Source organism: Equus asinus, chromosome 2, assembly GCF_041296235.1.
Source record: "Equus asinus isolate D_3611 breed Donkey chromosome 2, EquAss-T2T_v2, whole genome shotgun sequence".
In the NCBI taxonomy this organism is placed as follows: Eukaryota; Metazoa; Chordata; class Mammalia; order Perissodactyla; family Equidae; genus Equus; species Equus asinus.
In genome coordinates this window covers 122,578,861-122,606,037 of record NC_091791.1, presented here as the reverse complement: position 1 = coordinate 122,606,037, position 27,177 = coordinate 122,578,861, and the positions used below count along the sequence as shown (strand labels likewise).

The 27,177-nt window shown below is 37.3% G+C and overlaps 1 protein-coding gene across 3 annotated transcripts; it reads left to right on the top strand.

The window, feature by feature from the left end:
- The first annotated feature begins 4,059 nt into the window (after positions 1-4,059).
- On the top strand, positions 4,060-26,902 carry MORF4L1 (mortality factor 4 like 1). 3 transcript variants are annotated; one of them, XM_044763749.2, is made up of 13 exons: positions 4,075-4,338; positions 8,626-8,672; positions 10,594-10,661; positions 14,160-14,276; positions 15,340-15,426; positions 16,231-16,311; positions 20,459-20,484; positions 20,983-21,071; positions 22,374-22,475; positions 23,649-23,737; positions 24,231-24,403; positions 24,726-24,810; positions 26,513-26,902. In XM_044763749.2, exons 1-13 carry the CDS (start codon positions 4,299-4,301, stop codon positions 26,595-26,597), a joined length of 1,089 nt encoding a protein of 362 aa, XP_044619684.1. In that variant the 5' UTR covers positions 4,075-4,298; the 3' UTR covers positions 26,598-26,902. The 3 variants fall into 3 exon arrangements, with proteins under 3 accessions (XP_044619695.1, XP_044619684.1, XP_070353543.1); XM_044763760.2 differs by lacking the exon at positions 14,160-14,276 and having other exon boundaries at positions 4,060-4,338; XM_070497442.1 differs by lacking the exon at positions 14,160-14,276 and having other exon boundaries at positions 4,175-4,338; positions 10,594-10,662; positions 15,344-15,426.
- The last annotated feature ends 275 nt before the right edge of the window (positions 26,903-27,177 follow it).

Sequence of the window (27,177 nt, the reverse complement as noted above, 5' to 3'; positions counted from 1 at the left end):
GTGCTAGTTTCACAGTTTTTCCAATTCGCCATCAGGACTCATCAAGGGTAATCCTTTATCCAGCTTCGGCTTTCGTCAACAGTAATCACTGCTTTCAATCCGGAGTTTACTTTCGAGCAATTCAATACATGAAAAACTGTAAGACTGAACTGCTTGAAAGAGGAAAAGGTAAAACTAGAAAACAACTTATCTTTATAAGTACACAGTTAAAGGTCATCTGGTGTAGAAAAATATTTGTTACTGAGAAGTCTAGCTGAAGGGCAGTGGAATACCAAAGGTTAGGGGATAAGAAGACATGAAAATTTATGAAATTGTAGAGTTCATAAATATTACTGAACTCATCTCTGTCAAAACGTCGGAAATGTGTATTTTTAACTTATTGCTATATGATGCCCAAGATTAGTTTGGAGACCAGCTCTGATTCACAGGACTTGCTACGCATATTAATTTCATATCCTTAAATTCCTTTAAGTAAATTGATCTTCTTTTTGCCTGTGGGAAGGGCTAGGGATTATTATGGGTTGTTTAAACCTCTGTAAGATTGTTCAGTGTTTAGCTAATCAGGTAGCTATTGTGAATAGACCTTAGGACTGTTTGTATCCTTTGTTTTTAGTGATTCAAACTGAAAATTTTTTCCTTCAGCCGCTTTGGAGTCTCAAAACATATCTCAAAGCAAATAATTATCTTTTCCTTCATGTATTTTCCTAAAAGAACTCACTTTCTCAGGACAAAACTTTGCTTTTATGTTGACAGCTGCAAATTCCTTCCTTGGTTACATATTTTCAGACATTCCCAGCAATTCTCAAACATTCTCCACAATTACCATATGTTATTATCATCAAATAGAATTTCAGACTTTGGAAGAAACTCATGGAAAATTTCAGCATCAGAATGAAGGTCCCTAAATCCCGTATTATTACTGAGGAGTACTTAATCTCTAGGTGATGAGAAGTGAAGTAGAATTTTTCAAGAGGCAAACCCCATCAGAGAAAAAGCAAACTGGTAAATTGATGACATGTCAATGAAGATATCATACATATATTTACATTGAAGATTGATGCTACAGGTTGAATCATGTCTCCCTAAAATTCATATGTTGAAGTCCAAGCCCCTCGTGCCTCAGAATGTGACCTTATTTGGAAATAGGGTTGTTACAGATGTAATTAGTTAAGATAAGGTCATACTGGAGTAGAATGGGCTCTTAATCCAAAATGATGGGTGTAATTTTGTCAAAAAGGGGAAATTTAGATGCAGATGTGCACCCAGAAACGCACATTTGGATACACTGGAGAATGCCATGTGAAGATGAAGGCAGAGATCAGGGTGATGCCTTTACAAGGCAAGGTATGCTGAAGATTGCCAGCAAACAAACAGAAGCTAGGAAGGAGTCATGGAACAGATTCTCGCTCACATCCGTCAAAAGGAACTGACCCTGCCAACCCCTTGATCTTGGACTTCTAGCCCCCAGAACTGTAAGATAATAAATTTGTTGTTTAAGCTGCTCAGTTTGTTGTACTTTATTATGGTAGCCCCAGGAAACTGATATAATCAGTCTTCTTTTGGGAGGTGATTTTGATTTTAAATTTATTTTTTTATACCTATACCTTATATTACACAACTGTCATCAGCTTCATTTCATTTCCATTCAAAAGCCTTAGGAAAAGCAATGGTTTGTTTCAATATAGACCTAAGTTCAGCTCAAGTGAGGAAGTTAGGATAACAGCTCCTTCAGAAGTAATATCTAAAAATGAGCTTGATCTCAAAGGATATTTTCTTTTTATTGTTGGCTGATAATTTCTCATGTTGACTAATTTACTACTATTTGTACTAAAAGAATATATTCAAAGATAGACCAAATTAAACACAGTTTATTCTCCCATGGAACTCATATTTGAAGATTTTACATTCAATTATTCTATGAATGAATCATTTTAAGAAATTATGCTAATTCTGTGGTCCAGTTTTTTCAACAAGTAAATGTCCAGAAAAAGAAAGAGACAGAGTCAACTCAATCAAATGAAATTCCGTGAAATGAGTGGGCTGTGTTTGAATCCTGATTTGAACCAACCAATCATAAAAAAACATGTATGAGGCAATTGGGGGAATGTGAACACTGACTGGATACTTGAAGATATTAAGGACTTTGGTTTTTTAATGTAACAATGGTACTGCATCCAAAACAAGAGAGCCTTTATCTTTTAGGGATACCTACTAACTTGTTTATGAATGAAACAGGTATGATATCTGGGATTTGTGTGTATGTATTTGGGTGGGTGGAGGAATAAGTGGGTACCAACAAAACAAGATTGGCCACATGTTAATAACTGTAGAAGCTGAGTTATGGATACACCATGGTTCATTGTACTATCCCCTCTGCTTTTGCTTGTTTTTAAATTTCCATAAATTTAAACACTATTTGATTATGCAAAAACAAAAGTGTCCAAGGAGGCACGTAACCTCCTTGCCCAGTGATCAAATTTAGCATCACTGAGACAACCAGACCTCATGTGCCTTCTGATGTGAGGCAATGAGAAGTGCATAGTATCAGCTATAAAATATTGTCAAAAACACTCAACTTAGATCTAATCAAGTCTTGAGACCTAACGTTAAGTTTGTAGAAAATATAGCAAAAAGAGAAACGAGTTAAGTAACATCATGAGTAAACAGTCAGATAAATCCAGAATGTCAGACATTCAAAGAGCCTTAGTCTCTTCAAAAAGCAAATGTTCTGAACAAAAACTAATACCACTAACAATAAAGTGTATGTGTGTGGATGGACTGGTTTTGTGCCAAGGGCTCCCCTCCCATCCCCATGGCAGTCTGGTGAAGCCAATGAACTCTTTTTTTCAGAATGTCTTTATTTTTATTTATTTTTTGCTGAGGAAGACTCACTCTGAGCTAACATCTGTTGCCAGTATTCCTCTATTTTGTATGTGAGCCGCCACCACAGCATGGCCATTCACGTACAAGTGGTGTAGGTCAGTGCCTGGGAACCAAACCCAGGCTGCTGAAGCAGAGCATGCCCAACTTAACCACTAGGCCACCGGGGATGGCCCTCAGAATGTTTTTAAATGTTTAAATAAAAAACATAGGAATATTAAAGAAAATAATTATATCAAAATACAACTATCAAAACATCTTAAAATATATGGTAATGTACGTTTCCTTTTTAATGCACTAAATAAGATCTAACATGGGTCTAATAAGTACAGTAATTTCAAAGGAATGATGAATGTAAATGTCTCTGAGATATATGCAAGAACTATAATGTGATACGAAAACATTTGATTTTTATTGTGACAAAGCCATGGGTGCTGCTCATACTATTGTGGTTTGCTACCTTCATTTATGATGAAAAGACATGCTAAATTTCACTTCAAGGTTGGTGAAACTAAAGATGTAACTTTTCTCCCATCCAATGGACCCTCTAAATTGTATCCATGGACTCCTACCTTAAGAACTTCTGGTCTGGGTTTTAAAAGACAAGAGATTTAACAAGTAAATACAATACATGGTCATTTAATGGATCCTGTTTTGAAAAACAAGCAACAAGCATACAAATATAAAAATATTTTAAGAACAAGTGAGAAAATGTGGAGCGGAAACTATATAATTTTAAGGAATTATTGTTAATCACGTTAGGTATGATAACGGTATTGTGGTGTGTAGGAGAATACCTATTTCGGGAGTACATACTGAAGACGCAGACTCCATTACCAACCCCCTTCTGGCCAGATTGCTGTCCTGTGCAGAAACTGGAGATGCTTTTCAAAGTAGGCTTCAGAGGCAGCCTTTTCTTTCAGGTCACGCCAAAGCCCACATCATTGTGGCCCTATATTGCCCATGAGCCTCCACAACTGGGCTTTTACCATTCTTTTATCGCCGGTGATGCACACTGCCGGTCTTCCCCTTGCCCCAACAACGCACAAAATCAAGTCCAGGCTTTAACACCCCTAGGCCGTCTCAGAGAAAGTAAACAGCGGGTGGAGGACGGGAAGGGGCCGCCGCCCCTCCCCCACCATCCCGCGGCGCCTAACGCGCCTCGGAACTACCAGTCCCGGCGTGCACCGCGGCGGCGCCGGCGCAGGAGCGTCGGCGCGGCGGGCAGCCGTTGGCTGGAGCGGCGGCTGCGCGGGTCGCGGTGCTGTGAGGTCCGCTGGCGCTGGCAAATCGGGCCCAGGATGTAGAGCTGGCGGTGCCTGACGGCGCGTCTGACGCGGAGTTGGGTGGGGTAGAGAGTAGGGGGCGGTAGTCGGGGGTGGTGGGAGAAGGAGGCGGCGGCGGCGAATCACTTATAAATGGCGCCGAAGCAGGACCCGAAGCCTAAATTCCAGGAGGGTGAGTCTGGGCCTTTGGGGAGAAGGCACCTAACGGCGCAGGAGAGGGAAGCGGGTTCGACGTGGTCGAGGTTTGGGGGCCGGGGGCGGCCGGGCGGCGCCCAGAGAAGGCGGCGGGCAGGGCTTTGTGTAGAAAGCGCATTGCGGCGGTACGTTCGGTGCGTCATTGGGAGAAAACGCCTTGTGAGGCGAAAGCGTTCTGCCGGCGTGAGAGTGGGAGAGCGCGCTTGGTGCGTGGCAGAGCCTTAGTCAGCTGTTTGTTATTGTTCTGAGGAAGAGGGCGCGGAGAAAGTAGCCTATTGTGGGGCGACGACGGGTGCGCCATGGCGGCGGTGAGGGGAAGTGATGTGGCGTGGGGGAGGAGGGAGCGGCGGCCGTTTCGGGCGCTCGCGCGGCGTCTCCGGCCGCGGGGGCAGCCTGCGGCGGGCGCTCCGGAGCTCCCTCGAGCCCCGAGGCGGTGGCGTTCGGCGGAGCCGCCAGGCTGCGGCCGGCGAGTGGGCTTCGTGCCCCGGGGCGGGAGAACTGCGTTGTAAAATGGCCGCCGCAAGACGGCCGGCCCATGATGGCCGCTGGCGGCGGCTTCCGGCCGCGGCGGCAGCTGGAGGGCGGGAGCAGCGCCCCCTTCCCCCGCCAGCGCGCGGAAGCCAGTTGCTCCTCGCCGACCTCGGGGAGGTGGCTAGGGGCAGGAGAAAAGAGCACGAGCGTCTTTGTCTGCTTTGTGTCGCCCGAAGGCATCCTTTTGCTCTCCAAAAAGCCCAGTGCCAAGATCCGATGGGAATGTGAGTGCGCTCGTGCTGTGTGATTGCTCGTAAAAAAAATAAATAAAAGCTCCCTCAGTGCTGTATTGTGATGTTTCCATTTAGAAGTCCAGTTCCCTTGATGTCGTCTTTTAAATACAGTTGTTGGCTAATTGCAGTAACGTTTAACAGGGACTTGAAAGTTGTTTTTTAATTGACTTTTGATCGACAAGTCTTGGCTAACAGTAGACCCTGACTTCCAATGGAAGACACGTGTTTAATTCTCACGATTAACGCGTTTATTAACGTGTGGTTCAAGAGGAGGCTTAACAGTAAACCAAAATGGCAGTAAAACTGTAGGGAAGCGGGAACGCTTTAAAATGACCTTTTCATTGCTATCTATATATGTGCTGGTTACCGTAGATGGCCAGATATCTGCAAAGAAAATTTTGTTGTGAGGATTTTCAAACTTTAATGTGCGTTAGAATTACTTATGGAGTCATATAATCAAACCCCAAGTATATTGTAACTTTGTGGACTATTTAAGAGGTTTTCAAGGGTATTTTTGATAATTTCAGACTTTTAATACCTGCCTTCTCCCACCTTGAGAAGCTGTAACTATCTCCTGTGGATTTTTTTTTTTTTTTTTTACCAGGGATTCTTAATCTGGAGTTTGTGAATATAATTCAGAAGATCTGTGAACTTGGATGGGAAAAAGTTATTTTTCTTTATTGTCTAACTGAAATTCAGTATTTCAGTTATGAATGTAGCTCCCTCTCCCCCAACCCCGCAGTAGTAGTAGCAGTATGTTTTCATATCCCAGCAGTATAGTTGTGGGAGATAACATTCCGATGTCATTTATGCTCCTCATTACCTCAAAATTACGGTAGTTACTGGATCTGCAGATGGAGCTCATGCAATATCATAGAAAGTATTTAAAACGTTTAATAACTATTCCAATATAGTTGGTTTCCTTTGTAATACTGTGTTTTGTGTGTTTACAAAAACATTCTAGGAAAAGGCCTTGTAGGTTTCACCAAACTGTCAAGGGTCCATGGCACAAAAAGTTAATCCCTACTGTAGGTTATCAAAGGAAAATCAGTTGAGATTCAGAACAGTCAAGGATGGCTTTCTGGAGGAAAAGCTTTAGTTCTAAACTAACGGGATGATAGAGTGAGGGGGGATAACAGCAAACTAGAATCCATGTGCTGCTCTAGTGGTGAATTAAGAGTGGGGACCAAAGTACCCTTGGTACCCTTTTAAAGGTACCCTTAGAAAGTAATTCTTCAGAGTACCTTTTGAAAGCTACCCTTATTTTGCCCTTATCATCACTTTACCATACACAATTGAGCTTGTGTAATGGTGGAAATATGAATCATCAGAAGTACTATTTTTTCATGATTCTTTTAAACTCTAAGGTTTTTCTCATTTAACAATGGTACAACATAGTCTAAATAAGCAGTTTTTAAGCATAGTGACTGTTTTGCACTGAACTTGCTCTTCCACTTCAAATTCTGTTAAAGCACAGGGTAAAGAAACCTGTTGGGGGTCTAGCCCATTGTCAGAGGGAAGGTTTTTTCCGCCTTGTCAGGAATTGAGATTGACTGATGCTGGCTTTTGAGTGATGTTCCTAGTAAGCACAAACCAGTGGGAAGATGAGGACTTGGAATCTCATCAGCCTTGAAGTTGAGAGCATTGGGCAGAATTACCTTTGTAGTTTGTTACTAGAAAGGAATGAGAGGAGAGAAAGGTTTGAAAAAACATTTACGGTGGTTTCCTCTTTCCCCAATTAACCTATCTTTCTCTCCAGTTCCACTTCCATAAATAGGCATTTGTTATCCTGGGTCACCCGCCTCAGGTAGCTGTGTGATTTTTCAACAGTATTAGGGTCCGGGAGCTAGAGTAGAGATCAAGATTGCAGTTAGCTTCGTGCACTTGTCTTTGATAGCGGCAGCCAAAGGGAGTGGGGAGTAGGGGTGTTTTCAGGGTGCTTTTAAAGTGTACCTGGAGAGTGAAATTAGGAGACAGATATCTGATCTTTGGTGCTGCTCTTTATTAATGCCATAGCTTATCTATATCCCCACAGTTTCATTCTTGCCCGCAGTGTTCAATCATGGTTCCAGCCCAGCTCTTTCCTGAGCTCCAGGCATGTGTAGTCAACTACTTACAAGATGGCTGGGTTTCCCATGTGCTGTAGCCACATATTCCGAAATTGATCTGAAACCCCTTCCCTCCATTTTCTGTTCTGGTTAGTGCTCTCACCAGCCTGGAAGTCATCTAAACTCTTTCTGCTTTTGCTTAGTTGTCCTTAACTTCTCATTGCTTTTCATTCATACTTATTTCAATTCTTATCCTGCGCATTGGAGGAAGTCTTTGACCAGACTCCCTGTTTCCAATCTTTACTTGAAGTTCTGCACAGGTCCAACAATCTCTGGCAGTGGTTCTTCAGAGTGGACTACTGCACAAGAATTATGTAGAGAACTTTGATAATATTAAAAGTTACACTGGGGCTACTTGGGGAGATTCTAATATAGGTCTCTGGTGAGGCTTGAAAATCTAGTTTTAAAAACTGCTGCAAGAGATTCTTGGTCAGATCTGAGAATACTTCTGTACAGGATAAAGTGCAGACTTTATGACATGTAAGGCATTCCGTAATCTTCGTAACTTTCATTTCTACTTTTATATGTTTATCCTATGTTCAAGTGATAGTGAACCGTTCATATTTAAATAGTAATCTGTTAGTGTCACCTTATCATGTTTCTATGCTTTTGTACCAGTTGTTTCCCTCTGCTTGGATTCCCTGTGACCTTCCCAAGTAGCTCATCGGTCCTCCTTTTTATCGCTTATGAAGATAGTTAAAATATGAAATCCAATAAATTGTGCAAATCTACTTGCTTACATATCAATATCCCCCATTAATGTGACAGTGCTTATTAGCACAAGCAGGCACACAAAAGACACTGGGTAAATATGTTGGAAATGAGTATGCAGATTTGCTGTGGGATAACAATATTTCAGGGTTGAAGATTTATAAGTTGTGGTAAGTTTTCAAAACTATGTTTTAAAAGCAGTAATTTTTTTTTTTTTTTAAACGTTGGCACCTGAGCTAACAACTGTGGCCAATCTTTTTTTTTTCTTTTTCCCTGCTTTATCTTCCCAAATCCCCCCCGGTACATAGTTGTATAGCCTAGTTGCAGGTCCTTCTAGTTACGGCTCATGGGAACGCTGCCTCAACGTGGCCTGATGAGCAGTGCCATGTCCGCGCCCAGGATCCAAACCCTGGGCCCCCGCAGCGGAGCGCGCGAACTTAACCGCTCGGCCACGGGGCTGGCCCCTAATTATTTTTTGTTGTTTGCATCGGATACTAAGGTATTTTTGTTGTAGGGTACTGTTGAAGTTTGATCTGAAGTGTTGATCCATACATAGCCGTACCCAGTTGGCTGATTTTTCGAGGAATACCATAGTAAAAGTGTGATGGCTTTCTCAGATGTGAATCTTCTTGTATATGGAGAGAAATTACAATTAACCTAGTATTTTTTTTACTTTTGCAGGTGAGCGAGTGCTGTGCTTTCATGGGCCTCTTCTTTATGAAGCAAAGGTATGAAACCCATCTTCCTTTGAGATGTTAGCTGAAATTACTGGTTAGATCTGACTTTTTCGTATCAAATTTCAATGACTGATAGCTTTAGTAAGAGAGTTGCCTTTTTCATAGATTAGTAGTTCGTAGAGCTCCTCATCTTCTTTCTGGGTGTCTTACTGTTTGTTTAGTTGGTCAAAGCATTGCTACCTTGCCATTCATCTCACTGACTTGCTAAAGCCCTGGGAGTTAGGAGGAGTATTTGAAGGGAAAGATAGAAGATTGGTTGTGGGAGCAAATAGCATCGTATAACTGTGAGAATGTGAGAAAATAACTGCCAAAATCAATTTTATATGCCAATATGGGATGCTGAGTAAACAGTGAGCTAATTATATTATAGGTGAAAGCTAACATTAAAAATGAGTACATTTAACTTTTGTTTGTCTGGCAAAGTTTGAATCCTGGGGGATTCCCTTTCCTCTGTATCAGTGTTATACAGACTGATTATAAAAACTGATTATACATTTAGCTGAAGATAAATGGGATGATGCATTCCAAAGTCAGAAATGTTTTTGGTATTTTGTTTCTGGTAACTTTTTTTAAGCACAAATATTTAAGATGAGACTACTTTTAACAGTTGTAATTTTTAAGAAAATCAACACGGTATACAGAATGGTATAAAATTTAGTTAAAAGCAGTTTTTACGTATATTCTCATTGAATAGTTTCTGTGAAAATAGTCATAACAATTGTAAAGTGTCAGTGTGATAAAATAACCATTTTCACTACTTTTTACTTGTTTTGAATACATAGATGTGTTTTTTTAAAGTTGTCGAACGGCCGAATTTGGATTCATGGAGGTAGTGAGGAATTTTATGTACTTTTATCTTTTTTTTTTTTTTTTTTTTGTGAGGAAGATTAGCCCTGAGCTAACTGCTGCCAATCCTCCTCTTTTCACTGAGGAAGACTGGCCCTGAGCTAACATCCGTGCCCATCTGCCTTTACTTTATATGTGGGACGCCTGCCACAGCATGGCTTGCAAAGCGGTGCCATGTACGCACCTGGGATCTGAACTGGCGAACCCTGGGCCGCCGAAGCTGAACATGTGCACCTAACTGCTGAGCCACTGGGCCGGCCCCATATGTACATATATCTTTATGTTAGAATGCTAATACAGTTTGTAAGTAAATACGAGTCCTGTCGATCATTTTGTTCTGTCAACTTCTGGCAAACTACTAAACTGGCAGGTTTTTCTCCTCTGGCAGCAAAAACACTCCAGTGAATGATTTTTAAATGGTTATTGGAATAGCTTAAACTATCGTGATTCTTTGATGAATACTTTAAACTCCAAAACCAGATAGTCATCACTTGTCATAGTTAAATTCATTCTAATTTGTTTGGCTGCTTTTAAGAAGAACATGAAGTGTTTAATTTGTTACTTAGGTAGTTGCTGATCTTCTGCAGCAAAACAGCTTATTGTCTTTCTTAAGATAATGAAGTTTTTTAGTGATGTGTAAATATTTTTCTTCAGCTGAATTTGTTTTTGAAATAAATACAGCTTCTGGCTAGTTAGACTTTGAGAAATCAGAAGCATAGCTTTCACTAGCTGTTCTTGGATATCTAGCCAGTTGATTTAAGGTGTAGGATGACCTTTTATGCTTATGGTTCTTTGGCTTTGTTGGACTGACTCCAACAAATTGTGAATATTTGACAGTTTTATAAGTCTTAATACTCAACTATGCTAAAAGCTTAAGTAATGTTCTTTTTATAGAGTCACATTTTGTTGTTTTCATTTTGACCACCAAAGAGTTTAATTGTAGAGAGTGGCTTTCAAAGATCAGGTACTTTAAAATCATCCAGGTGATCTCTCTTGGTCTCTCTCTCTCTGTTTTTTTTTTTTTTTTTTTGATATTTCTAAGTGAATTTTTTCTTTTTTATTTCAGTGTGTAAAGGTTGCCATAAAGGACAAGCAAGTGAAATATTTTATACATTACAGTGGTTGGAATAAAAAGTGAGTATTAGATCTTTAAAAGCAGTGTTTTATTTATAGTTAACAAGGTATCTTGTGTCATAGACTGGTACAGGCATATGCTTCTTAATTCTTGTACAGTTTAAATATAATACATATTAAAGCAGGGGTGAACCATTTGTAGTATGGTGAAAATATATTAGAAATTAGGGTATGTAGCCATTTTATTTTAAATTCTTTGGAGTGTTTCTTGTGTTCTAGTATAATGTCTAATAATCATTAGTCAACCAGCTACTTTTTTATTATTTTGGACAGCTTGAGTTTTTTCCCTTAGCACAAACTCGATAATTATGTGCCTTATTTCAAGCAGTTATACTCAAAGCCAGTTGGATTTTTCTACCTAGAGAAGGGAAAACGATAAAGATTGCCTGATTTGAAAGAAATGACCAATTTATGTTCTGAACTTTGGAAACATAATTAAATGTTGACAGAAGGTTGTTTCATGTGGTTCACTTTTTAGCATTTGGTTTAACAGATAGAGAAATGTAATTGCACAAACTAGTTTTCCATGTTGAAGAGTTAGACTTTTTTTTTTTTTTTAAAGCAATGGTGTATTGATCAGCTGTTACTGGGAGTGGACAGTGGTTGTAGATTGAACATAGTCTAGAATATCCAGCTGGTGGAGCTCTTTTTACAGTGATGAGTCTTTTTCCTGGGGGCCCACAAATACCACATCTAATAATTTACCCATTTTTGGTGTTTCTAAGTGGGTAGGCTATAATTTTTACCATGAGAAGTTTTAAATTAATTTTGTTAATGATGTTTTGTCTTTCAAAGATAGCACTGCCAGAAAGTACAGTTCTTTAGGAGTTGTTTTCTAGCAGCTTTAAGGCTTTGTGTCACCTGAGCCATGCTCTGATAACCTGGTTCTCCGTGTGAGCACTGCCATCTGACTTGATGAGTACTCTATTGCTATGGAAGGAGGTTTTCTCTGACATTTACTGACCCTGTGACTTTGATCTTATTTCCTACAGTCCCCTACCCAGGTCACCAACCCGGTTAGTTTTATTTGTTAGAAGATCTTTTTCACAAAATGCTTTTGGCTAAGAAGTGTCAGACTCTTAACTTTTCTTCCAAGTGTAGTTGTAGAAAGGTGACAATCTAAAATGTGTAAAAGCACATTCTAACAACTTGTGATTTTTCTTTTTTTCCATTACTAAAAATGGTAGGTAGCTAATACCAGTAACTTAAAAGTTACCCCATGAGCTTTTAAATACTGAGAAATTGGGAAAATAATGGAGAAAACTATCTTTTGTTCTTATAGAAGTAAACTTTCTATGATTTTAAATGTGATTTCAGTATTAATGTTAAATTGATTCTAATATCCAGGAAAGTTTATCTTATGGATCCTACCATATGTTATACCTTTTTCTTCCCTGTTTAAAAAAATGAAATATGAAACTATTTTAGTCTTTTATTAGACTGACATTTTACATATTGATATTTTATCAATATCAGGTAAAGTTGAGAGTATTATGATATAATGAAAATCTCAATTCTTGACAAGAAATAGAATATCTTACTTATCTGTATTATATATGGGAAAGTTAAAGTTTATCCAGGAAATCAAAAACAAATAACAAATTTATGGGATAGACATGTGCCCTCTCCATGTACACTTGTAAATAATTATTTTAGGATTTCATCTTAATAGCTGTGGACACAGCTTTTGTGCTTAACTCTTGAATATATAATATTTTGTATAAAATTACATGTGTAGTCATGGACTGCACATAGAACGGTGGGCCCATAATATTAGTACTCTGTAGTCTAGGTGTGCAGTAGGTTATATCGTCCACATTTGTGTAAGTACATTCTATAACCTGTTGATGTGTTTCAAAGAATGTATCCTTGTTGTTAAGTGACATGACTGTAAATGTGTATAGCTTAAAGACTGGGTTTTTTAAGTGGCATTTGTAGCTTATAAGAAATTGTGAAAATACCAAATGCTTGTATTTTCTGATTTTACTACTTTGAAATAAATTAACACTTTTTTCCCTTGTTACAGTCCAGTAACAAGTAAATGATAGGCAGCATAGATTGTGTTTTATATTTTGTTTCCAGCTAATTTTATATTATTAATTATTCCTTGGAAAAAGAATTTAAAAATGGCATTAAAATTGGAGCTCTTCATTAATGTCTTTGTAGATGTATTGAGGAGTATTAATGAACAGTGTATTTTTTGTAGTTCACTGGATACGTAGGTAAATGTATGTAATGTTGGAAAGTTTGATTTTTAGTAAGTAGAGAAGCCTTTAAACCCATTTTGAAATGGGGAGGGTTACTCAAGTGCACGACAACTATGTTATGTCTTTATTTAGTGCCTTCTAAGTAGTGCTGTGGATCACTGTGACTTTGGGGATTAGTAAATCTACCTTTAGAAAATTCTGAGATTCTTTTTAGTGTAGTGTGCTGCCGAAGCGAGCACCTGAGACTCTTTTATGCTTGACCTATATGTAAAAATTGCTGCACGTTTGGCCTTCGCTTTCTACCTTAGTAGTGATGTTCTTCAGAGCAAAAGATGTTATTTCATTTTCCTGTAGTTCAGCAAGGGTTTTCAGCTCCTGACATATAAAGGAAACTATAGAATTGACTTAGTTTTTAAGATAAAGGTGCTTGTTTAGATGCATTTTATGTCAGGGGAAAGGGATTTGCAAGATTCTAAAATGGAACTTTGTGGTAAATAAAAGTTTGCTAGCTCCCTTTAATTTAGACAGCATTGGAATGGATGTAAGTAGATACATAAATAAAAATTAAGATCCTCATTTTGAAAATGGTTTTCAGGATACCTTACTCTCAGAAAATCATACAGCAAAAACCCAATCTCCAAATTGGAATTTTCTTTTTTTTGCTGAGGTGGAATCGCCCTGAGCTAACATCTGTGCCAGTCTTCCTCTCTTTTGTATATGGGTTGCTGCCACAGCATGGCCACTGATGAGTGGCGTATGTCTGAGCCCAGGAACTGAACCCAAACTGTGGAAGCAGAACGTACTGAACTTAACCACTAGGCCCTGAGGCCGCCTGCTGGAATTTTCGATTTATTTATTTATTTTTTAATTTTCTTTTTCATTTTTATTTTTCCTTTTTCTCCCCAAAGCCCCCAGTACATAGTTGTATATTTTTTACTTGTGGGTCCTTCTAGTTGTGGCATGTAGGATGCCCCCTCAGCAAGGCCTGATGAGTGGTGCCATGTCTGCAGCCAGGATTTGAATTGGCGAAACCCTCGGCCGCCGAAGTAGAGCATGCAAACTTAACCACTCAGCCAGGGGGCCGGCCCCTGGAATTTTCTTAAACTTCAGTAAATATGATACACTTTTCAAAAGCACAGTAGATAATATTTCTAAATTTTCAAATTTTCCTTATTGGAATTTGTTGACACAAACATTTAAATATTCCATTTGTAAATAAATCTTAATAAAGCTTAAGCTAAATTCTGCACCTAGTTACTGAGATTACTTTGTACTATGCTGTCTGTATCAGAAGTGCTGTGAGGCCCAGGCGCTCTGAAAAAACTTTGAAGACACGTGAGGATATTGTAGCCCTTTTTCCTGTTCCTGAAGGAGCTCCCTCAGTACACCACCCCCTCCTGACCTCTAGGTAAATGCATGCTTTAAAGTTTTCTCTAGGAAATCATGTGGAGGATTGCTTATTTATATATTTATTCTCCTTTTGACTGTGTTATATAAGAGGTCAGAGATGGGAAATCATTAAATAAGACTTTGCTTTGAGGATACATCTAATTGTGTCACTAAAGGAGCTCCATCAGCAGGAGAAAAGAGTCATTTTGCACGAAAAGTTAAGCATTGCCTAAGAAATCTCTCCCCGCCCTTTGGGAAAAAACCACATCACAAATCTTGCTTTGAAGGAGCTTTTTCTAAGTGTCAGAATGTGTTAGCAACTGAATATTTTAAGAGAGTGATTGGTTCTACTTGTTGCTGTTTAGAAAGTTATCTTTCTGGTTGTGCCTTGGAAGTTAGTGTTTTCATTTGTGAGTGAGTGAAGGTTGAAGATGATATACTCTGCTAAACCGTTGTAATACTTTAATTTACAGTCTTAGCTGAGTTGATCTAGATGGTATTTGAGTATTGTAGATGTAATGTGTTTCTGACATACTTTGAGTGTTTATTTTTTATGTGTGAGACGGAAGTGTTTTACATCTATTACTTATTTCTCATAATAATCCTTTGAGATAGGTACTGTTATCCCCATTTATAGTACAGAGTTCTGTAACTTTGCTGTTCTACACAGCTAACTAGCCAGTTAGTTTAGTTCTCTAAGAAGTCAGCTTATGGACTACTGTGCTTCATTTTTTGGAAATTAAAGTTGTTTAAAGTATCTTTATTCTGTAAAGATAATTCCTTAGGAACTTAGGTTCCTCATTGCTGTGTTCTTAGGCCATTTAAAAAAACTATTTGAATAATCTGCTTTTGGACTATGGCAGTTTAGATTTAGAATGCTTCTTTTGAGACTATGAAGTTTACTTGCTTTACAGAACAGAGATTTTCATTTTAGTTGAGAATGGATTTGTAGTGCTTGTTCATCCGATAACTTCAGAGAAATCCAGAGTCTTGCCTTTTGGATCTCTAAAAAATAATTGGAAGACAGTCTGAATGGTAATGAAAATATTTTTCAATGATATTTTAACTTTTCTCTTTTTCAGTTGGGATGAATGGGTTCCAGAAAGCCGAGTACTCAAATACGTGGACACCAATCTGCAGAAACAGCGAGAACTTCAAAAAGCCAATCAGTAAGTTTGTTTTGCAACATGAATATTGAGGAGAAATGTTTTTAAATTAATTTTTGGAAATGGAATGAACAATAGGAATCATGTTGGCTGCCTTCCCATAAAACAATTCCTGGTACCTGTCAGCTGCTGTTTTATGGCTTTGACTTCAATTAATCAGAGAATCTTTTCCTAGGAAAGGAAAGTAGCATACGTGCCATTTCTTGAGTTTGTCCTTAGAGGTAGGTAGGAAACGAGAGCAGGATGTTGTTGGAAATTTCTGTAGTTGCAAACTTGTTATCTTCTGGGCTCTGTAGAAGGTACACTTGATGGGAAACAAAGCAGAGAGAAGGGGCATCCCTATTAAACTACTGTTCATCTCCGAAAGCATGTTGAGAAAAGGAGCCCAGAAAGACTATGTGGTCTGTAGGGTAATTGGTTTCTTTTAATTTCAATGCTGAAATGTGTGTCAAGAAAATGGAAATGAAATGGGATCAAATAAAAACATTGGGATTAGTGAATCCCAAAACAAATGGAATTTTTGATTATATGAGAGAAGATCTATTATGGTCACTTTTTACTACATTTACTTTAATTTTAGTAGATATAAAAGAGCAAATTCTTGGGGATTTTTACTCTTGCTTTCTTGAATTGAGTTTTGTAAATATATTATCTCTTTGTCCAACTTGTTAGGAACTTTGTATCAGAATATGTATAGGCTTGGGGCCTCAATTTGAGTATAAAATTCAAAATGGAATTAAGCTGCACAATTTATTTTTCCACGTCAGTACTCATTTTATGATAACTCTATTGAAATTATTTTTCAAGGGAGCAATATGCAGAGGGGAAGATGAGAGGGGCTGCTCCAGGAAAGAAGACATCTGGGCTGCAGCAGAAAAATGTTGAAGTGTAAGAAGCTCTATCTTTGTTTTAATTCTGCATACTGCTTTTTAAGTGAAATTCAAAGTTCATACCCATTATCATGTGTTAGGGTTTATTGACAAGGGAAACTGGAACATTGTTGTAACTTGAAAAATGCCAATGAGAATCCCATTCTGAGGTGTGTTGGGTTGTTGATAATACATAGTAATGCCTTTATTTTCCTTAGCAGATTTGCTTACCCCCTTTTTTTTTATTATGATAAAACATACATAACATAAAAGCACTTAACTCATTTTTTTTAATGTATATATATTTTTTCCTCCCCAAAGCCCCAATACCTTAGTTTTAATGTTCTAGCTGTAAGTCCTTCCAGTTGTTCTGTGTGAGCCACTGCCACACCATGGCTCCTGACAGACGAGTGGTGTGGTTCTGTGTCTGGGAACTGAACCTGGGCCACTGAAGCGGACCATGCCAAACTTTAGCCACTAGGCTATCAGGACTGGCCCTTAACTTACTTTGAAGTGTATAGTTCAGTGGCATTAAAATAGATTCACAACCCTTATCTTCAAGTTGTATGTGTAAATCTATATATATGCATGTAGTATGTTTTCTTTTTCAAACATAGTATTGAATTATCACTAGGACACGAGTTTTGAGATATTTTTGGGGTAGATTTGCTTTTCCAGAAGTGCTAAAAATACATTTAATTCCTCTCAAAACACATGGTAAGAATACGTGAGATATTAAGGTTTCAAATTACCGCTCCCCCCCCCCCCCAAAAAGAAAACCATTCCTTGTTAATGCTTAAGATTCGGAATATCTTGGTAATAAGCCTGTTTGTGGAAGTCACGTGCACACACGTTGGCGTATATCTAAAGTTTATGTACCTGAAAGCCAATGTAGTAATGGTAACTTTACTTAGTAAATGAAAACAACATAAAGCATTAAAAGATTATTTTATTTCTTGACACTTGAATATTTTCATTTAAGAACAGATAATTTTAATGAATAGTCATGGGCTTTTTGTCAAAAGATTAAAAGTAACATGCTCTAAAATGTTTATTTAAGAGAAGTTTGTATATTTTTCCTTGAAATTACATTCTGTTGCTTTTAGAGTTACTGGTCTGACTTTACCTAAAAATTAGGTGTTAGTGAAGGTAATTATGCGTTTTGAAATGTTTGAAGTTTTACCTTTTTGTTGAGAAGATAATTGACTTGGCAAGATTAAGTGTTACTATTTGAGGATGGCTCATAGCTTTTGTTAATAAGTAGTAGCATAACCATGATCTGGTTCTTTGGCTCTATAGTAATATTCATTAGGATTTAATAGCAGTTAAGTCTTAAAAGGCAGTGACTTTCTTATTATATGGAAAAATACAATGGATTGTTCTCAATAAAGTCATATTTTGGTTTATTGCTAATTCTTTATCACTGTGCAGAAAGTCAGTGTAGAAACCTAATCTAGGTAGTAGTAGGCCTAAAAATTATTTGTATTTGAATGTAAAGTGTTGCACAGTTTTGACTGCAAAAATAATGGTTGAGTAAGTATATAATAAAGTAAAGCTTTAAAATTCAAATTTGCCGTCCTTGGACAGTGGGGGCCTCTTCAAATGAGTTGGCTTCCTGAGTCCTTTGAGGGATGGATCTTGGACCTTCCTTGTCAGTAGGTGGGATAAGATGTTCCAGGCTCACCTTGCACGTTTTCTGCCCTGAGACATGGAACCTAATACTTCTCCAGGAGTTTTCCTTTTAGTGGGGCAAGTGTTTTATTTATTTATTTATAATGTGAGGAAGATTGGCCTTGAGCTAGCATCTGTTGCCAGTCTTCCTCCTTTTGTTTGACAGAGATCGTTGCTGACCTAACATCTGTGCTAATCTTCCTCTATTTTAAATGGGTAGCCACTACAGCGTGGCTTGACAAGTGGTGCTGGTGCACACCCAGGATCTGAACCTGTGAACCCCCGGCAGCCCAAGTGGAGCATGCACACTTAACCACTGCAAAAGTGACATTTCGATAAGATTATAATCTGAGTGCTTAGAAGGTATCATGTAATCTTGAGTGTTGCTTTTCTGTGGTAGTATAGGCAGTCTATTTTAAAATAAAAATATTGAGTAATTTAACCTGGTCATTTTTTTTCATTCTTTGATTTTGATGAAATTTTTATTGTTCTGTTTTCTTTTTTCTTTTTAGGAAGATTAGCCCTCAGCTAACTACTGCCAGTCCTCCTCTTTTTGCTGAGGAAGCCTGGCCCTGAGCTAACATCCATGCCCATCTTCCTCTGCTTTATATGTGGGACGCCTGCCACACCATGGTGTGCCAAGTGGTGCCATGTCCACACCCAGGATCTGAACTGGCAAACCCCAGGCTGCCAAGAAGTGGAACGTGCGAACTTAACTGCGGCACCACTGGGCCGGACCCTGGAGTGATTTTTTTTTTTAAGAATGACTTATGCGGCCAGCCTGGTGGTGCAGTGGTTAAGTGTGCACATTCTGCCTCGGCAGGCCCGGGGTCCACTGGTTCAGATCCTGGGTGCAGACATGGCACTGCTTGACAAACCATGCTGTGGTAGGCGTCCCACATATAAAAGTAGAGACAGATGGGCATGGATGTTAGCTCAGGACCAGTCTTCCTTGGCAAAAAGAGGGGGATTGGTGGCAGATGTTAGCTCAGGGCTAATCTTCCTCAAAAAAAGAATGACTTAGGACTTTAGTTACTCTTCAAATTGACTCTAACAGCTTGTATTTTGACTATATAATATTTAGTCATAGGCCTTGGAAATAGGAATAAAAGCAACGCCAGCAGTTTTGGAAATAGGAGTATAAACAATGCCATCAGTTTATTCTATGAAATCCTGTTGGATGGTTTGAAAAACTAACTTGAATGTTTAACACAAGCAAGAAGGTTGAAGTGAGAATGTCCAAGAGTCTTTACTACTGGGATTTATTGAAGTATAGTTTATAGATCTTTACTTTAGTGTTGGGATCAGTTGTCAATATTTTTTAAATTTTATGGTAAGGAGTGAGTGTAAGGGCTCTGTGTTTCTCTTCGTTCCCACGTGTTCTTGACATGTACAAGTAAAAGTTCATGGTTTAATCTGACCCACAAATTCTCTCCAACAAATACTTGTGTTACAGATGAGATGTTAACCTTAGAGAAACAGGAAAAAACCTGCACTTTCATGTGGCCATATTTTTGTGTTTATAAGCAAATATAAGTTAATTTGAGTTGTAAAATGAAACCCAAGCTCTAAAAATGAGTACAGTTAATTAATAATGTTTATAAATATTATTTAAAACTATAGAAAAGTAAATACTCAGGTGTTTCGGTGTGGTCTCACCAGATGTAATCCGTAATCAGTGGGCTTTGCAAACTGTTTTCCTTGTATTCCAGAAATAATTATGTATAAAGTCAATGTTAGTAATTTCCTATTTGGCAGTATATAAAGAGACGTGAATTAAGTTGCTATTAGATATGATAACCAAGAGGAAGGAGACATTAGCTTTGTTTTACACATGAGAGAATAGAGTATTCAGTATTGAAAAGGAGGGAATGTAGTTTAGAGAAGAAATAGAGTGAGAGTTCAGACCAGGGAGAGTGGAGTAATGGATTGGTCTTTTTTTTCTTCTTCTTCCCAAAGCTCCCCAGTACATAGTTGTAGGTCTTTCTGGTTATGTGTGTGGGGTGCAGCAGTGCGATGTCCGCACCCAGGATCCAAACCGTCATAACGCTGGGCTGCCAAAGTGGGATGTCTGAACTTAACCGCTTTGCCACAGGGCCAGCCTCTGGATTGATCTTAAAGCATACAAATCTAAAATAAACTTACGTTGGTACTAAAGTAGTTGAGAAAAATATTTTGACCTTTGAAACTTTTTTTTGGTGGTATGAATGTAATATTCTTATAAACTATTTATTTGTAACATATGCTATAAACTTATAAGTTAATATAACCCGGGAAGGAAGCTTTCTGATGTGTCTTGGTTTATTTTTCTGTTACATGGAGAGAGATGTGAATTTAGCCAACTATGAATAAAAATCCTGTGTCCTAGCAGGAAACTATGTTCACTGGCTGATCTTATGCAAGGCAGTATTTCTCTCAACTTAACCCTGTAAACAGAGGCAGTTTTACTAGCAATAATTACTTAACTTTCTTTCTCCTTTTGTCACCCCTTTCAGGAAAACAAAAAAGAACAAGCAGAAAAGTAAGAATATTAACTTTGTTAAAATTATTTTACCTTTATGAAATATTTACATTTTGAATTCACTGGTAAATTTTAAAAGTTATAAAATTTTAGAGTTAGCTTCTCATGTTTGTTGATGGTGTCAGATACGAGTCACAGCAATGTTACAGAGTGAGGTACCTTGTAGTAGAGACCTAACTCTGATACTCTTTACCATGGAGAAACCTGTAAGCATGTATTACCTTCATGTTCTTTAGTCTTAATGACTAACCCTGAGAAGATAAAAATTTTTAATAAATGTAAGATGATAATATTAAATGTTGCCTTATACTAAATGTGTGGTAGGGCTGTTGATAAAAGTTATATTTTTGGTGGGAATATGATTCTTTAATGTAGATTCAAGTAACACCTATATAATGGAAAAATGAAGAGAGGGTGTGTCTTGAGACTATTTTCCTTAAAGGAGTTTCTCATTTGCTAAGCTAAAAGTCCTCCCTTCTGACCCCTGAATTTTTATAGCACCTGGAAATGGAGATGGTGGCAGTACCAGTGAGACACCTCAGCCTCCTCGCAAGAAAAGGGCTCGAGTAGATCCTACTGTTGAAAATGTGAGTTTTTCCTTAAGTTTATAAATAGCATCTTAGAATTTTTAGTCTTGTCAATGTTACAACACAATGAAATAGTCATAGAACTTTGGATCTCAAAAGCATTGCTAACATGGTTAACTACTGAAATGAAAATATTCCCCTTTTTTGGATAAAGGATATATTTGTATAAATCTTTATGTCACTTGTAGCTCTAGATATGTCCGTATGTCCCTGCTAGATTTCCGCCTCACAGCTCATCGGTAGATGTATGTTTATAAGCTCTTTGTTCATGTACATGACTAAATACTTTTTTGGTGTTAGACTGTATATTTATTAGGTCACATTAAATGATTTAATATGTCCTAAGATGATTTAATAAACCAGTTAAAAAAAAATACCATAAAAGCCTATCAGTTCCACATATGTATGTGTGGGTGTAATAGTTATAGAATTCTTATGTAAGTGATAAAATGTCTTCTAATTTATTATATTTATACTTTTCAAAGTTGTGAATTTGAAAATTTATTAGGGTTTTAATTTTTAACTGATACAGTTTATATTTCTGAAGCTAAGGTTTTAAAGCAGTGGTATACTTATGAATAGTGGTATGTTCTGAAAAATTAGGCGCCTTTGGGCACTTCTTGAAGACTTGATTAGAAGTCAGTGTATTTAATTTTGTGTATTAAAGATGTAACTTTTAAGATAGTTGTGTTTGGGATAGTCATTTGATACCAGCAGTCAATATGAAAATACTAAAAGTGCATCAAGTAAGTGTTCATTTATAGAAGAAAAGGAAATTGGCTAAAGAATTTTTGCCTTCATGTGAAAAGGCACTAAATAGACCAGTTATCTATCAAGATAAGATTCTTTGTCCCAGCAGCTAGCTGTCTGTTGTTTTCATTTACAGTTTTTGAAATGACAATTCTGCAACTCATTGGGGTACTTTAAAGAACTAATTTATACCCAGTGCCTCTAATACTTGAGAAAAGCCATGTGGGTTTTTGTTGGGGGGTGGGGGTGGGTAAGAAAGATTGGCCCTAAGCTAACATCTGTTGCCAATCCTCCCCTTTTTGCTTGAGGAAGCTTAGCCCCAAGCTAACATCTGTGCCAGTCTTCCTGTATTTTGTATGTGGGTCGCCGCCACAGCGTGCCTTGATAAGTGTGTAGGTCTGCGCCTGGGATCTGAACTTGTGAACCCGAGTTGCCAAAGCAGTGTGTGCCGAATTTAACCACTACGCCACTGGGTGGCCCCAACCCCTGTCTTTTAAAGTTGCTATTCAGCAAGAAAAGACAGATTTTTAATCCCTTCTTGTTTCTATATAGGAGGAAACATTCATGAACAGAGTTGAAGTTAAAGTCAAGATTCCTGAAGAACTAAAACCATGGCTTGTTGATGACTGGGACTTAATTACCCGGCAAAAACAGGTAACTTGAAAGCTACGCAGATTGTCGTCTATATGATAAGATTTTGCTAGTGTGGAAAAAAGTTTCTTTTTAAGGGAAAAGTTGTATAGACTTAAATATTGAAGGTATGACATTATTTTAATTCAGAGACTAAACAATTTGATCATCAGAAAGAATGGCTTGGAGAGGGATAAACAAAGAGGTATGTAAAAGTATGAGTTTATAATGATAAAAAAGGTGGAGACAACTCATTTGTGGAGGTTGCTGGAGCAGGAAATCATTTTGAAAATTACTAGACAGAGAAGCATGTGTTTCCTAACTTACTGTAACTGAAAATGAGACGTCCTCACATATGTCGCTGCTAATGGAATGTAATAGGAAGCATGCAGTAGCACCTGCAAGGTATTCATGGTTTCCAAAAGTACCTGAATCTAATCGAGCTCATAGGTCTAATTAGTAGTGTACAGAAAATAGGGATATTATGAGGTACATGTAACATCACAAGGGTACGGTCATCAAAATCCAGAATGAGGAACTCTGTAGGACAAATGAACCAATTTCTTATAACAAATGAAGGGAAGAGTAGGGACTGCTGGAGGATTATGAGACTTGAGAGACACCAGTCATATGCAATAAGTAGACTTTGATTCTTAATGGGGCTCTGAGCTAAACTGCTAGGGCTCGGACCTTTGCTCTGCCACTTACTATATATGAGTTTAGACAAATTGCCTGGCCTTTTTGTGCTTTAGTTTCCACATTTAGTGGAATAATGGTTTCCTGCCTTGTAGTATTGATGAGAAGGTGAAAAGAGAATTCATGTAAATGCTTTAGGCAGGGTCTAGCACATAATTGCGCACAGTAAATGAAGACGTCATGATACTATGGAGGAGGTACATTTATGTCTGGTACATTCTATATGTAGTAATATAGTGTATGTGTGTCCAATAGATTACCAGTCTTTAGAGTTGTGCTGTCTAGTATGGCAGCTGCTAGCCACATTTGTCTATTTAATTGAAAGTAAGTACAACTAAATTTTTAGTTCCTCAGCCACATTGGCTGTGTTTCAAGCACTGAACAGTGCCTTTTCCTGTTTTGTAATACCATTAGGTGATCTTTTATTGCATTAAAGCGTTTCCAGTGTAGTTTTTCTTTAAAAAAGAAAATACTGACATTCAAATGTTTTTGTTTCCATAGCTTTTTTATCTTCCTGCCAAGAAGAATGTGGATTCCATTCTAGAGGATTATGCAAATTATAAGAAATCTCGAGGAAACACAGACAATAAGTAAGAATATATACATCTTTGAAGTATACCCAGGCATTTTCTTTAGAATATTTTTATTTCCAAATAAGTCAGCTGAAATGTGTACTTAATCTAAAACAATACCATCAGAAATTAGTAAAATAGAATTTCATTGGTTTGATACAAGAGGTCTGGCTGGCAAACTTTCTTAAAGGGCCAGATAGTAAAGATTTTAGGAAAAATTGAAACTATTATGTGTACATACATACATAACCATTTAAAATACTATTTAAAAGCGTAAAAACCATTGTTAGCTTGAGGGCTGTAGTTTGCTTGCTGCTGATGTTTATTTTTGGAAATGATTTCTTGTGCTTTTGTTAAATCCCTTTTTTAAAACATCTGTTCAGTAAAGGTTCGTTGTCATTCGTTCAACCTTTAACTTAATCCCTTCCCTCATGTTGGTTGAATTAGCCCCCATCTCTCACTTCTTTTCAGTGACCTGCTTTGAAAGTAAAATATTTTTGTTCATTTATAGGGAGTATGCTGTTAATGAAGTTGTGGCAGGGATAAAGGAATACTTCAATGTAATGTTGGGCACTCAGCTACTCTACAAATTTGAGAGACCACAGTATGCTGAAATCCTTGCAGATCACCCTGATGCTCCCATGTCTCAGGTGTATGGAGCGCCACATCTACTGAGATTATTTGGTAATGCACCATTTAGAAAATAAAATTTTACTGTTTTCCTTGGGCCTTTAATATTTTATCCTTCCTAATTGATATCAAAGTAACATTTGAAAACATTCCATTTTAATTTGAACTTATCTAAAATGTGAAATATCAGAATCTGTTTAAAAATCTAATCTATTTTTTAATTCATTAATATAATTTATTAAATGTCAAAATCTTGAGAAGAGATTCTAAAGTCATGTATTTTAAAGGAATCAGTGATGGTTGCATATACATACATGATTATGTTCTTATAGTGCTACTTTGGGTTAACTTTGACTAAGTTCTTTTGTTTAAATAGTACGAATTGGAGCAATGTTGGCCTATACACCTCTGGATGAGAAGAGCCTTGCTTTATTACTGAATTATCTTCATGATTTCCTCAAGTAAGTCTTAAGAGTGTGTTTGAATTGAAAACATGAATTTAGTACGGTATACTGAAAATTACTCTGATAGATTGACACTGTAGTTATTAAAACGTAACAAAACTAAACAAAACAACGTGGTATTGGTACAGGAGTAGATACATTGTAGATGGAACAATATAAATGCAAATGTATGGAAAGATCAGAAGTGGTAGAGTGGCATATTGGAGCAATATGGAGAAAAGATGTAGTACTTAGTAGATGGTGATGGGAACAACTGGCTAGTCTTTGGAAAGAAAGAAACTTAGACCCACACTTACTGTCGTGCACCAAAATTCTGGATGAATCAAAAATTTCAGTGTAAAATTAAAACTACTAAGATAATGAAGGGAAAAAGAGTAATGTTTTTACGATTTTCACAGTGAGAAAAGTCTTTCTAAAAATAACACTCAATACAGGAAATGATTGATCAGTTTGACTATGTAAAAAGTTAAGATTCTATGTGATAAAAATATTCTCTTAAAGATGAAGGGAATATATGTTAACATATGATAAAGAGCTGGAATCTTTAATAAACAAAGAAGAGTTCTTATTCAGTAAGAAAAACATTAGTGAAAAGTAGGACATGGGAAATTCACAGAAATTCACAGTACAAAAGGCCACAAAAAATATGTTTAACATTAAGATAATTAAAATGTCTTGTCAGATTGGCCAAGGTTATAAAGATTGAAGAAGTGGGGAAAAGGGCAATCTACAGCCTTTTGGAGGGCATTTTGGCAATGCATGTTAAAATTTCAAGTGTGTTTATATCCTGTAGAAAATACTTAAATACACAAAGATTTCCAAGCATGTTTATTGCATTGGGTATTTTTTTTAATAGTAGTGATGAATTGTAAACAACCAAGCAGCTATTAAAGGGATGGGGTAGGTCTAAATACACTGATCAGGAAAGATATCCAAGTTGTGTTAATTTAAAAAAAGTTGACAATAGAGTATGATATGACTCCCTCATTTGTAGAGAAACAGTTTCAATTTTTGGAAGAACGTGGATCATACTTAACAGTGGATTATTTCTTGGACATAGTGTTGGGAAGGGAAGGTTGAAGTTTTCAGTTTTTACTTTCTACTTTATTTCTGTATTTGAATTTTCAAAAATGTGTATTTCATCGTAAAGATTTTAAAACTGCAACATGGGCCTGGAATCTAAACAGCCTTAATAGTCCTCACTCTACCAATGATAAACATCTTCTCTTTATCTCAGTTTATTTATGAAATAAAAGTGCTCTTCTGCTTGACATTTCAGATCCCTTTGCTTTTTATGGTGTTAATTTCAAGTTTAAATTTGAAATTTACTTGTCAATTTCTGAATCTATATTTAATATAACGAATTTCAAAGAGTTAAAGAAAACACCAATATGTTAGTCTTTTGATAATAACATCTATTTCTTAAAAGATAGTCCAAGCTCTCAAGTTGGTATTCTGAAGACAGCTGTTTGCTGTTTGGAAATGAGTAATTCTGGACTTCATTCTTTTGTGCATTGTTGTCTGGTATAGCCCTGTTTATTTGAGTTTGTAATTACGTGGTTTTACTGTGAGGTGTGATTATTTTAGTATATTTTAAGAAAGTGTTTTGTATGGCTTTTGTATATAATTAAGTGAGAAGGGATTCGGGTCAAGATATGATTCTTCTTCGTCTTTGTAATGATGAACATTTTATTTTTAGATACCTGGCAAAGAATTCTGCAACTTTGTTTAGTGCCAGCGATTATGAAGTGGCTCCCCCTGAGTACCACCGGAAAGCTGTGTGAGAGGCGCTGACACTCACTTATGTTTGGATCTCTGTAAACACATTTTTGTTCTTAGTCCTTCTCTTGTACAAATGATGTACTTTGAAAATGTCAGTGTATAACAGAATTGATGTTTGTTTGTTTTCTGTTTGATTTTAAACAGAGAAAATAAAAGGGGTTACAGCTCCTTTTTTCTTTTTTTTTTTTTCATTTCAAAGTTACTACCAGTGTATTCATGATGGACAATGGAGAGACATACTGTAGAGTGTTTTATTGCCTAGTTGACAAAGCTGCTTTTGAATGCTGGTGGTTCTATTCCTTTGACACTACGCACTTTTATAATATGTGTTAATGCTATATGACAAAATGCTCTGATTCCTAGTGCCAAAGGTTCAATTCAGTGTATATAACTGAACACACTCACCCATTTGTGCTTTTTTTTTTAAATGGTGCTTAAAGTAAAGAGCCCATCCTTTGCAAGTCATCCATGTCGTTTCTTAGGCATTCTATCTTTGCTAAGATTGTTGAAGAATGGTGGCTTGTTTCATGGTTTTTGTATTTGTGTCTAATGCACGTTTTAACATGATAGACGCAATGCATT